The 11,917-nt window shown below is 38.0% G+C and overlaps 1 protein-coding gene across 1 annotated transcript; it reads right to left on the bottom strand.

Moving 5' to 3' along the window:
- Positions 1-1,323: 1,323 nt before the first annotated feature.
- Positions 1,324-1,788, bottom strand: LOC106763488. The gene has a single exon (XM_014647673.1). The coding sequence runs from the start codon at positions 1,786-1,788 to the stop codon at positions 1,324-1,326; it is 465 nt and encodes a 154-aa protein (XP_014503159.1).
- Between the last annotated feature and the right edge of the window lie 10,129 nt (positions 1,789-11,917).

Raw genomic sequence — 11,917 nt, 5'->3', positions numbered from 1 at the left:
TTAAATTTTAGTTGTATTCACGGCCACGGGTAACATTGGAAGTCTAACAATAAATTTTTCTTTGCTTCCTTTGAAGAGGAGACGTGCTCTACTTTAATGGATCTTGGATATTTATTTTGGAGAAAAGAAAAACGCTGCAATCATTTGGCCTTGAGAATGAGAACACGCTTTAATGGATATTTGGATATTTTTTTTTTAATGAAGCGGTGCATGGTGACGTTCATTCATCTTTGATTCAATGATTAATCATTTTGCTTCCTTTAATGTTTCATCATCTTTGCTCCTCCTTTACTATTCACGCTTTCTTTTTTTTCTTTTTTATTTTTATTTTTCTTTTAGTACTTTTTCCATGATGAATATGCATTGATATGCTTTACTAGATTAATATAATCACCATTTTAGTTTTTTAGTTCAATCGTTACAATTCCAATAGCATTAGAGGTGTTGCTGAATTATCCGTGCATTTCAATTGGTCACACCCTTTAGCATTAAAGTTTTATTCTCGCAATGTGGATTTCACTTTTTAGCTTAAGCGTTTTATTTTAATAGTCTTAATTGCGTTTGGATATTTATCTATTGCAATGTTCAATTTACTTTTTCCGTTCACTATGTTGTCTATTTTGTTTGGTTTCTTTATCTTCTTGCATTTCCATTTTTCTCACTTGGTTTAGAGATAGTTTGGTCTCAATGTAGAATTGTTCGGTCATCTGTAGGACCGTTCGGTCTTCATGCTTTGTCCATTTATTTCAAGGTTTTCAATTATGTTTGGTTGTATTTAATTTCCAGTTTTATTTTTAATTTCGTCATTGCATTAACAAAAAAACATTTCACAACTTCCCCCCACTTCGTGTTAGACCTAAGACTCGAACCACATTTGGTCCTTAAGAGACGACCTATGAGTCACTTCCTAGCTATACTGCATTTCTTATATGCACATTAAATTTTGCACGGAGTGCGACACCCATCATGGAGCCTCAATCTCTATCACTCCATTATCTTTGAAGCCTTTTACAACCCACAACTTCTTCTTGAATCTCACAGGAGTACCAAGTTTGAATTGTGCATCCTCAAAGTCATGATGAATGGTTCCTCCTCTCTCTACATTCTCTTCTTCCTCAACCTGCATTAAAACACAATTTTTACCTTTGTTGACTATCTCTACAGATTTAGGTCTAGCCACTGGTGCATTCTTCCTTGCAGCTTTATGACTTAACTTCTTCACTTGAATCTGCTTATCTTTAAAAACATCATAAATCACCTCCTCTTCTTGGTCTTTAATCATGATCAATCTATCATCTACATTGATGACTACTTTAGCCGCATTCATAAACGGCCTTCCAAGAATGATTGGATCTTGTCATCCTCCTTCATCTCCATGACCACAAAGTAAACCAGGAATTTAAGTCTTTTTATGTGAATCACAACGTCCTCCACCACACCGTAGGGTTTCTTTGGTGATTCATCCGCCATTATCAAGAAAATCTTTGTTGGCTTCAATCTAAGACCACCAATCTTTTTCAGCAAAGATAGGGGCATCATATTAATGCTTGACCCTAAATCAAGTAGGGCTCTCCCTATCTTCACACTCCCAATGGTGTAAGGAACTGTAAAACCTCTTGGATCTTTAACTTTTAGAGGACATGATTTCTTCAATAAATCACTACAACCTCCCTGTTCATCAGTAGCTTCCTCATCTTGATCTATCTTTTCACCGAGGTACTCCTTTATACGCCTAGCATAGACAGCAATTTGTTGAAGTGCTTCAGTCAACGGTATAGTAATCTCCATTTGATTGAAGATTTCTCTAAAACGCTCGGATAAGGAAGAAATCTCTCATCTTTTTCACTTTTCTCTTTTTCAATTTTTTTCTCTCCCTTTTTCTTTTCTTCTTCTTTCAACTCACCCTCACACATTTTCTCTTTTTTTTCTTCTTCCCTGACTAACTCAACACTCTCCTTTTTCTCATCCACTCTCTCCTCAACAACACTCACTATGGCCTTACAATCTTCCTTAAGCTTAACCTCAGTATTAGCTCCAAATTGGTTCTCTGCCTTGTCCTCCAACCTTTTAGCTAACTGACTGATCTACATCTCTAAATTTCTGAAGTTACCCTCATTTCTCTTCAGAGTGGATTCATGCGCCTTCAAAAATTATTGAAAAGCCTCTTCCAACCTGTTAGTCCTATCATTCAAGGTAGATACATGTTGCCATAGTGGCGATGGTTGTTGTTGTTGTGGTCTATTGAATTCACCTCCTGCTTGTCCAGATTGTCCAGTTTGACCTTGACCCATGCTTGGGTGAGGTTTAGGGTTTGGAATTGATTGCCCATGTAGTTGACTTCTTCTTGGGCCTCCTCTAGATAAGCACATTGACCATTGATATGGTCACCACCACAACGGTCACGAAGTTGTTGTTGCACCTGTGACACGTTCTTCAGCTTCTTAGGCAGTTGAGCAAGAGTCTTTGTCAAATTCTCCAACTGTTGAATTATAAGCTTGTTCAGTGCAAGCAAGGCATCTTGAATTGGCAATTGAAGAACTCCCTTTTGTTGAAGCAAGATGCCTCTTTCACTATGCATCTCATTGTCATTAGCATCCATGTTATCTATCAAATCATAGACTTCATCTGCAGTCTTGTGCTTAATATTACCTCCAGTTGAGGAATCTAGCATATGCTTCGTTTAAGCACCAAGACCTCCAAGGAATTACAAGACTACTTATGTATCATCAAAACCTTGCATAGGCATCTTTCTCAGTAGGCTTTTATATCTTTCCCACGCCTGGCTTAGGGTTTCTTCCATGCCTTACCTGAAAAAAGAGATTTCCTGTTTACCTTTGTTGATTTTTTACTGTGGGAAGTACTTGTTCAGGAATTTAGACATCAAAGCCTCCCATTCAGTAAATTTATCCTCCGGGAAAGAGTTCAACCACATTTTAGCATTGCCTCCTAATGAGAAAGGAAACAAGTTAAGTTTAATCACCTTATTCGGCACACCATTGATCTTTACCGTGTTGCAAATCTCATTGAATGTGGTCAGATGATCATATGGTTGCTCTTCACCAATTGAATCAACGCCGGTTTCACCTTCATGTTCAAAGCATTGACCCTAGGCCTTGCAATGTTATTAAAGTGTTGAGGGCCAACAACAGTGGTGGCATCCACTAGAGTACGTCTCCAAGGATTCTCCTCCTCAGCCATCCCTTCTGTGCTCTTGTTGGATGCTTGTGGTGAGGGTTGTAATAATGTCTCAGGAGAAGGAAACAATTCTATAGAGGTTTGATTCCTCCTTCTCCTTCCAGTTACACTTAAACCTTCAATAAGAGGTTCCGAATTTTTCTTGCTCCTAGTACGAATTGTATCCTGCATACACAAGAAACAAAACCCTAAAAAGCACTTTTATAAAAAATAAAACAAAAAGAAAACACAAACAAAAATCAAGTCAAAGTTAATCAATAATCACACTAATAGAATAGTTAAACCACGAGTCCCCAACAACAGCGCCAAAAACTTGTTAAGACTCCGGCAAGCATACCGAACCGTATCAAGTAATAATAAGTGGTAAGACCAAGTATCGTTTCCCTAGAGACTCATCGGTCTAGACTTTCATGTGATTTGTTGATTATTTAAGACTTGTATAACGAAAATTGGTGTTTAGAATGCAAAAACGAAAATTAAATATCCATGCAAGGTTGATCAATTGGCAGTTGAATGATATGAATGAATTGTGTTGTTGGGGTTTCTGACTTATCCTAATCCACTCTCATATATTAACGAATTCTACTTTTTCATTAATGTCAATGTCACTTTCTAATTTACCCTAACCCCAATGTCTTGGTTAAGAGAGTCTACTCATAATTACTACTTTACAATGTCTTATCTCCCTAGCAATTGTCCATGCATTACATTCGCACAGAAGCTTAAAGGAAATCGGTCCTCATATCCCTATGTCTAGGTAATATTGCTCCCGAGAGAATTCCCCCATGTCTATATCTACCCATATGTGTCCATAAAGATAAAATCAAAGATCACACTATTGAATAATGTCTTAAACAAAGCATGCATAGAGAATAGAGGACAAACGCTAACAATTAATGAAATAAAGCATATGAATAAAGCATCAATGCAATATACGAGAGTTTCAATAGGATTACATTGTTTCCCCAACAACAATGGAGGTTTAGTTCACCATAGACATGGTGAAACTAGATGAATTTAATGAAAAGATAAACCCTAGAACTTGTAGATTGGAGCTTCTGCATCCAAAATCCGCCTCCAAGGGGTGGTGATGAGTCGATATTTTATTGATTTCACTTAATTTATTGTGCTAGAATTAATCAGGGAATTTTGCTTAATTTCCCGGTATTTTCCCGTTTCTGCTAATTGTGCTTAATTTGACCGGAAATTCTAATTTTAATTAATTTGAATATTCTGAGCTAATTATTTTCATTTTTAATTGCAGGGAAATTTTGGAGATATATTTTGGAGCATTGGGAGGAGACAAAATAATTCAAGATTCTCCAATTAGACATTTTAAATTTTAGTTATATTGTAATTTAATTGTTTAAACTTTTTTGACAAGCTTGTGCACATTGGGCCAAATATTGGCAAAAACATGATGGGCCCAAATAGTTGTAGGACACTTGGCAACTTTAGGGTTTTTGGGTGGTCCCCACCCATCCTTAAAAGAGGGGACATGGCCCTATGGATTATAATTTTTTCCACCAGCCGTCACTCAAATTTTGTCTCGGTGCTGTAACGATTTTTGGAAGCTGACTCTCAGCTGGAACATACTTTTTTGGTAGTTGGAACATTTCTTTTTTTTTTTCGTGGGAACCATGTTAATCTTCTTGGATTTTGGATGAATTAACGTTGCCTTTACTTAGCATACATTAGCAACTACTTTGCAAATGAAAGATCTCACGGTGCATTCAAGTTTTCTATCTTTATTGCATTTACTTTCTTTGTTTGAATAAGGGGACTCACGATCTGGGAAAAAGAAAAACCAGCCGCCACTTTCATCATTATATTTTTGTTGCTGCAACGTTTTATTTAAACCATGTTGATGTTATGGATGTTGGGTGATTTTGGTTGAATAAAGAAAGAAGAGAAGCGCTGCAGCACGTTGGATTCAACGAAGCAGCTTATTTTTCATTCAAGCAAGCAACTCGTTTTTTTTTTATTTTTCACTTTTATTTGGTTTTTTTGATTCACCATTTGTTTTTATTTTTAATGCTCATCATCAAGAAAGTTCACTTTTTCATTGAATGTTTGATTGCAAGCTGCTCGTTTATTTTATTTTATTTTTTTTATTGTCATGCTTTTTCTCTTTAAGTATTATTTGGTTGATGGAGTGCATTCTAGATTTTTGTATTACATTTCAATTGAGTCATGAGTTTTCTTAATTATTTATTGCATTTAGTTTGGTTTATATGTGCATTTCAATTTTAACGAAGTGTTTCTTTATTTTCTGCATGTTAATTAGTTTACACGTCTTGCTTTAGGATTGTCAATTTGATGTTTTCATGTTGTCTATTTTGTTCGATCGTGATAATTTAATTGGGATGTTAGTTTAGGTTAGTCAGGTTGGTCATTAATAAAATTACTTTGTTTCCATGAGATTCTTGTACTTTAATTGCCATATTGTTGCTTTGATTCTGCTCAATATTTAATTTGTTGTCTACCTACGATTAGGTATACGCTTAGTTGCCTAATCGGTGTCAATTCTTCGCTTAGTTGATTAGATTGTATGGTGGATAACTGATTAAATTTGTGCATTGCATTCACTTAGTCTGTAATTTTGAAGACCGAATTAACCTTCGCTTAGTTGGGTGATTCATGTAGGATTTGGATTAGAGTAGTGTGTATTTGTCATTGATATGGGATAGGAAGCATAGTAATTTAGTTAATGACCAAAAATTTCTATTCTGTCTTTGAAACCGTTTTTTAGATCTGTGTTTAATTATCAGTTTGCGTCCGTGTTTTGAGTTAGTTCCTAGTTTATACTGCATTCTTTTATGCACATTAAATTTTGCATGGGGTGCGACACCCATAAAAAATTTTGGCACCATTGCCGGGGACCAACGGTTCAGTTTTAGGTGTTTTGTTGTGTTAGTGTGTGTTGTGTTTTGTCTTGTGTTGTGAGTGTGATGTTCTGTTTTGTGTGTTCTTCATTGTGTGTTGCATTTAGGTAGCTTTAGTTGCATATTTGCATTGTATTCTTCTTTCCCCCCTTCTTTCTCATGTCTACCTATTTTGGCTATGTGAACACTACTTCTTCTGCCTGTGTCTATGATTATGATTCTCCTTCTGCATCTGACTCTGAGTATGGTTCTCATATATACTCTTCTGATTTCTATGTTGAGAACAGAAAGGTTCCTCCTCCATCTTATGAGAGTGCTCCTAGGGAGCCGTTTTCACTTGATGAGGAGGATATTCGTTGTGTTTTCAACACTGGACTGATAGATTTAATGCCTAGCTTTCATGGTTTTGCAGGTGAATGCCCATATAGACATTTAAAGGAGTTCTACACCATATGTTCTTCAATGAAACCTCTAGATGTCCCGGATGAGGACATGTTCTTAATGGCATTTGAGTACTCATTACATTGAGCGGCAAGGGATTGGTGTTGTTGTATTACTCCAGGATCCGTCACCAGTTGGTAAGATCTTGAGCATCAGTTTCTTGACAAATTATCCCCTGTGCGGTATGGTTACAGCGACGATCCTGGGTGGACTAATCCTAACTCGGGATGGTGATGAAGGTTGAAAAACAGTTATTTTCATATGTCATTTTAGACCAAATTATACCCTTTACTACTTGGAATGAGCTTAGAATCAAGCAAAACCCAATAAATGAGTCTGTAGAGAGTCAAAAGTTGTTTTTAGCGATATTATGCTTGTTTTGCATTGTTTTGTAGTATTATTGAGAAAGTGGAGAATGGAACTGAAGATAAAGGTCGTAGACTAAAGAAAAGAGAAGAAAATTGAAGATTTGAAGAGTCGACGCACCGTCCGGCGGCAACTTACACCGTCGGGCGGTCCAGGGCGAGGAGTAGGCGCTGGCGTTGGCGTTGGGCGGATTTAAGGGAAACAGCCGGGTGGTAGACCCACCGCCGGGTGGTAGTGCGAACTGTGGGAAACCGCCGGGCGCCACACTTGTTCCGCCGGGCGGTTGTCTGCTAGGCTTGGGCCTGTTTTCTGTTGCGCTCCTCACCTATAAATAGCCTTATTGCGAGTTGAGATGTATTCTTTTGACAGAGGGGGACGACCAGAACTAATTTCACTCTCTGGAGAGGATCTCTTGGATGCTTAGGCTCTTTTTCATCTTTTCTAGAGTTTGCTTTTCCGTTCTTCTTCCATTATTCATCTAGATTCACCATGAAAATGGTGAACTAAACCCTATTGTAGTTGGGGGAAACAATGTAATCTTTTGATACTCTCTTCTATTGAAACTCTTGATTATTTATATGGTTTCCATATGTTTTGATTGTTAATTATTGGGTTTCTCATCTGTTCTTAATGCCTTTATCGTTTAACTCATTCGATAACTGATGTTTGTCTTTATTGATACGAGGATATACAGTAATGGCATGAAATGGTGAGTAATTTCTTGATTATGCAATACCACCTAGGGATAGGGGTAGGACGATCAATTGCTTTTAACTTCTGCTCTATAATGNTGTATTAATTGCTAGGGGAGGCTAGGGATAGCAAGCCAGTAATTAGTATTAGGCTCTTTTCGCCGAGGAATCAGGTTAAGGGTAGGCTAAGAAAGTTTTATGACAATTAATTAATCAAACTAATAATTCAAGAGGAGTAGATAAGAGAGAGAGGATTAGATGAAATTGTAAACCCCCAACAACTCCATTCTTCCATTGCTTTCTTTTGTCAATTGAATCAATCTCTTTTGGATGTTCATATTTTATTCTCCTACACAATTATTTAATTTTTCTTTTCAAGTCTTATAATTTTAATTCACGTGAACGATAAGGCCTTTCGAGTCTCTTGGGAAAACGATACTTGGTCTTACCATTTTTATTACTTGAACGATTTGGTACACTTGTCAATCCATTAACAAGTTTTTGGCGTCGTTGCCGGGGACTCGAGGTTTAACTTTTTCAAGTAGTGTGAATTGATTGAATTTGACTTGATTTTATGTTTATTTTTTATTTTTTTCTAATAAATGTTTTCTAGGGTTTTGTGCCTAATTTTTGCAGAATGCAGTTTGGACAAGAATTTGATTTTGTAGGCACTCAATTCTACCAAAAAAATGGTTTCAACCACTGGTGGGAACCTTATTCAAACATATATCATAGGCAATTTGGGCAATATTCCTCTAGGCCAAAAGAGACGTTGAGGGAAGCTAAACAACGTTTACAATAGGAATTATTCTTAGCGCGAAAAGAAACGTTGGGGGAAGCTAAAGAACGTTTATTGCAGGAACAACACTCTTATGCGTTGAAGTCTCTGGGTATTATTAGGGTTAATACTGAAGTTAACCCTAAGGAAGAATGTCAAGCTCCTATCTTTGAGGATGACAAGGTTATTGGTGAAAAGAAGATAGAGGAAGAAGAGATAACAAAGGTATTGAAATCTCTGGGCATTATTAGGGATAATACTGAAGTTAACCCTAAAGAAGAAGGTCAAGCCACTATCTTTAAAAATGATAAGGTTGTCAAGGAAGAAAAGATAGAAGAAGAAGAGCCAGAGATATTTGAGAAAGAAAAGAAAGAGGAAATAAAAACAGAAAAAGTTGTTGCTGCGGAAAAGGTAGAGGAAATAGAAAAGTTGAATGAGAGTGAGAAGGATGATGAGAAAGGAAGAGCAGTGGCTGAAAGAAAAGAAAAAAAGAAAAAAAAATGTGAAAATAAAGAAAGAAAAGAAAAAGAAAAATAGAAAGTTAAGGGAGGATAAAAAGAAAAAGAGTAAGAGAGGAAAGAAGAAAAGATCTTATGAAAAGCCTCTTCCTCATAAAAAGAAAAATCATAGGAAGGAAAATAGGTTCAAGTAATTCATGGAGATCTTCAAGAAATTGGAGATTAAGGCTCCTATGACTGATTCATGGAAACATGTGCGTGGTTTGATCAACTTTCTGAAGAAATTTAGCATAAAGAAGAAGAAGAAGAAATTACCAAGCAAGAATAAATGGAACACCTACTGATGGGTGTTTATGGGGACTATCCCAATTTTTGTACATAATTTTGAATTTCTATGTTTGTTATTTGTTTTCCGAATTCTGTCTTAATACATTTTAGGTGTGCATGTGCATTTGAGTGAGGAAAATCTTGAAAGTGAAAAATTTAGGGCAAAGATCAGAAGCTATCGGGAGAAATTACAGGAAGGCAAGTAAGAAAAGTGGCAAGGAAAATTACGACCCACCGTCGGGCGGTACCACTTTGCCGCCGGGCGGTGGCGGCGAAAACTAAAACCGGAGCCTTTTAAAAGCTGGGTGGTTTTAGGTTTTCTTCACTTTGCTTTGCCCCTTTGATTTTCGCCTGGCGGTCTCCTTGCACTCTTGCTCCATATTTGCACTTTCAAGAGGGTTTTAAAGATATTTTTATACACTTTCTCACCACCCACTCACAAAAAGTTTAGTTTCTTGCTCAAATTTGGGGTTTTTCTTGGTGGGAGTGTGCATTTAGAGTTCTCCTTCATCAATTTAAGGATTTGTTGCAAGCACTCACATCTCCACTCAAGTAAGTTGTGTAATTTCATTTGTTAGTTCCTAATTTTGAAATTGATGATGAACATGCTTAGGAATTTTGCAAATTAGGATTTTGATATTCTTTGCATGGATTGTTGAATTAGGAACTATTTTGACCGATTAAGTTGTTTGAAATTGGTTTGCATGATAGGAATTAGCATTTGAGTGGAGATTAGGGCTGTTTTGGTGAAAAAATTTTGAAAACCCCTCGCACCGCCGGGAGATAGGCCTCTGTCGCCGGGCGATATTCAAACTGATGCATACCGCCGGGCGGTAGGCCTCTGTGACGCCGGGCGGTCTGCTGTGTTTTTGTGGAATGTTTTGCATAGCGAAAGGGGGAACCTGTGCACCCCCAGTTGTAAATTATGTTGGGTTTGAAAGTGTTTATTGATGCATTAACTCCTAACAATAGAATTCCTTGGTTTTTGGCAAATTGTATTTATTGCAGAAATGGCATCAGCATCACCAGGGGAAGAAATACTGGGGGTAAAAGGAAGATGCCAGAAAGCTCGAGAGGATTCGACTCTCAAAGGTTCCTCTCCAAACAACATGAGGACCATTATGAAACTATGCAAGAAAGGAGGTTACTAATGGAGAGGAAGGCTTCCTTCATTCCTGACTTGGCTCCTGAATTTGGAGAGGAGATTTTAAGGAGAGACTGGGAGAAGTTGACAACTTATCCTGCACTTGCCAGTGTTGAGTTGGTGAAAGAATTCTACACCAACGTTGTTCCCAGAGGAGGAGTGGCTGCTGGAAGATATAGTAGCTTTGTAAGGGGCCAGATTATTAGTTATGACCCCGATATTATTAACAGCTTTTTGGGCATAGAATGGCCAGGGGAACAGTGCCAGTATGCGGCAAATGCTGGTCTGTTCGGTGACGTCGCTGATATTGAGAGGGTTGTGTGTCTCCCTGGAAGGCATTTTCAGCCTAACTCTAGTGGGGCACCGGTCAACATTAGGAGGTTGGATATGATACCTTTGGCTCGATACTGGATGGCTTTCACGCATGCTAACATCCAACCTTGCTCCCACATTTCGGATAACACGATGCACAGGGTTCGTCTCATCTTCTGCTTGATGAGACAGATGGAGGTAAATGTCGGCAAAATCATCGCCGACGAGATTCGGAGCTGTGCTATGACAGTTAGTAGCAGGATGCCATTGGGGCATCCATCTTTGATCACTTTTCTGTGTCACCAGGCTGGGGTGAACATTACAGTTCCCCTATATGAGAGACTTAGGAATGTTATTGATGCAGCTTACTTCCACCAGTTCTGTGCTGAGGCAGGAGCAGCAAGAGCAGCTGATGCAGCGGGGGCAGCACCCAGGAGGTGTCATAGGAGAGCTACAGCTCAGCAGGAGTAGGTGCCTGATGAGGTACCAGTCCAGCACGCGAAGCCTTTCCAGATGAGGGACATGTACATGTCCATGATGGAGGCCAGGATGGAGGCCCTTCATAGAGGGCAGGTTGCGACTGCTGAGATGATTATTGGGCTATATGACCAGCCACCAGTGCACAGGTGGACTATGGATGAGTTTCATACAGTTGTGACATGGCCTGAGCAGCAGGCGCAGAGTAGTGGTTTTGGTTTTGGTGCAGTCGGAGCCCCGAACACCGAGGAAGAAAATTTTGAAGATGCTGATGATGAGAGTCAGGAGGACTCTGACGATAGCATGGGCTGATTGCAGACATCTACTGAGGGATGTCCATAGACAGGATTTTAGTTTTCTTTCTTTTATCCTTTACTTTTTACATTTTAAATTTCTAGGATAGGTTGAATTTTAATTTCAGTGTGTATTGTTGACTTGATTACTTTTTCTGAAAATGTTTGACTGACTAATGAGCATGATGGAACTATCTGATGATTATTTGATGTGGATGATAATTGAGTTGTGTTGTATGCGATTATTCAGTGAAACAGATGTGTGATAAATTATGAGTGTGGTTATGATGCTAAGCAGGGTGTATGAATAAATATTGTGTGAAAAATCATGTGTGTGAGGTATTGAGCTCCAGAGTTTTTATTGTTGTATGTATTGTTCACAGGAAAGCATGAATGATATTGCCTTAATCTTGATTATTGATTGAATTGCATGTGAATGTCATATGATCAAGGCCATTTTTGAAAACCCTTCTCTAGCCAAATTATCACCCAAAATACTTGAAAATATTATACCCTTTTTGAACCTTAGCCTTAAACAAGATGTGAACC

This window comes from Vigna radiata, chromosome 6 (assembly GCF_000741045.1).
Source record: "Vigna radiata var. radiata cultivar VC1973A chromosome 6, Vradiata_ver6, whole genome shotgun sequence".
Classification (NCBI taxonomy): Eukaryota; Viridiplantae; Streptophyta; class Magnoliopsida; order Fabales; family Fabaceae; genus Vigna; species Vigna radiata.
The sequence above is the reverse complement of the archived record's forward strand: the minus strand, read 5'-3'. Positions and strand labels throughout refer to the sequence as shown.

Excerpts from the sequence above, each read along its gene's own strand:
- LOC106763488 (XM_014647673.1), bottom strand. The coding sequence starts at position 1,788 with ATGGAGATTACTATACCGTTGACTGAAGCACTTCAACAAATTGCTGTC.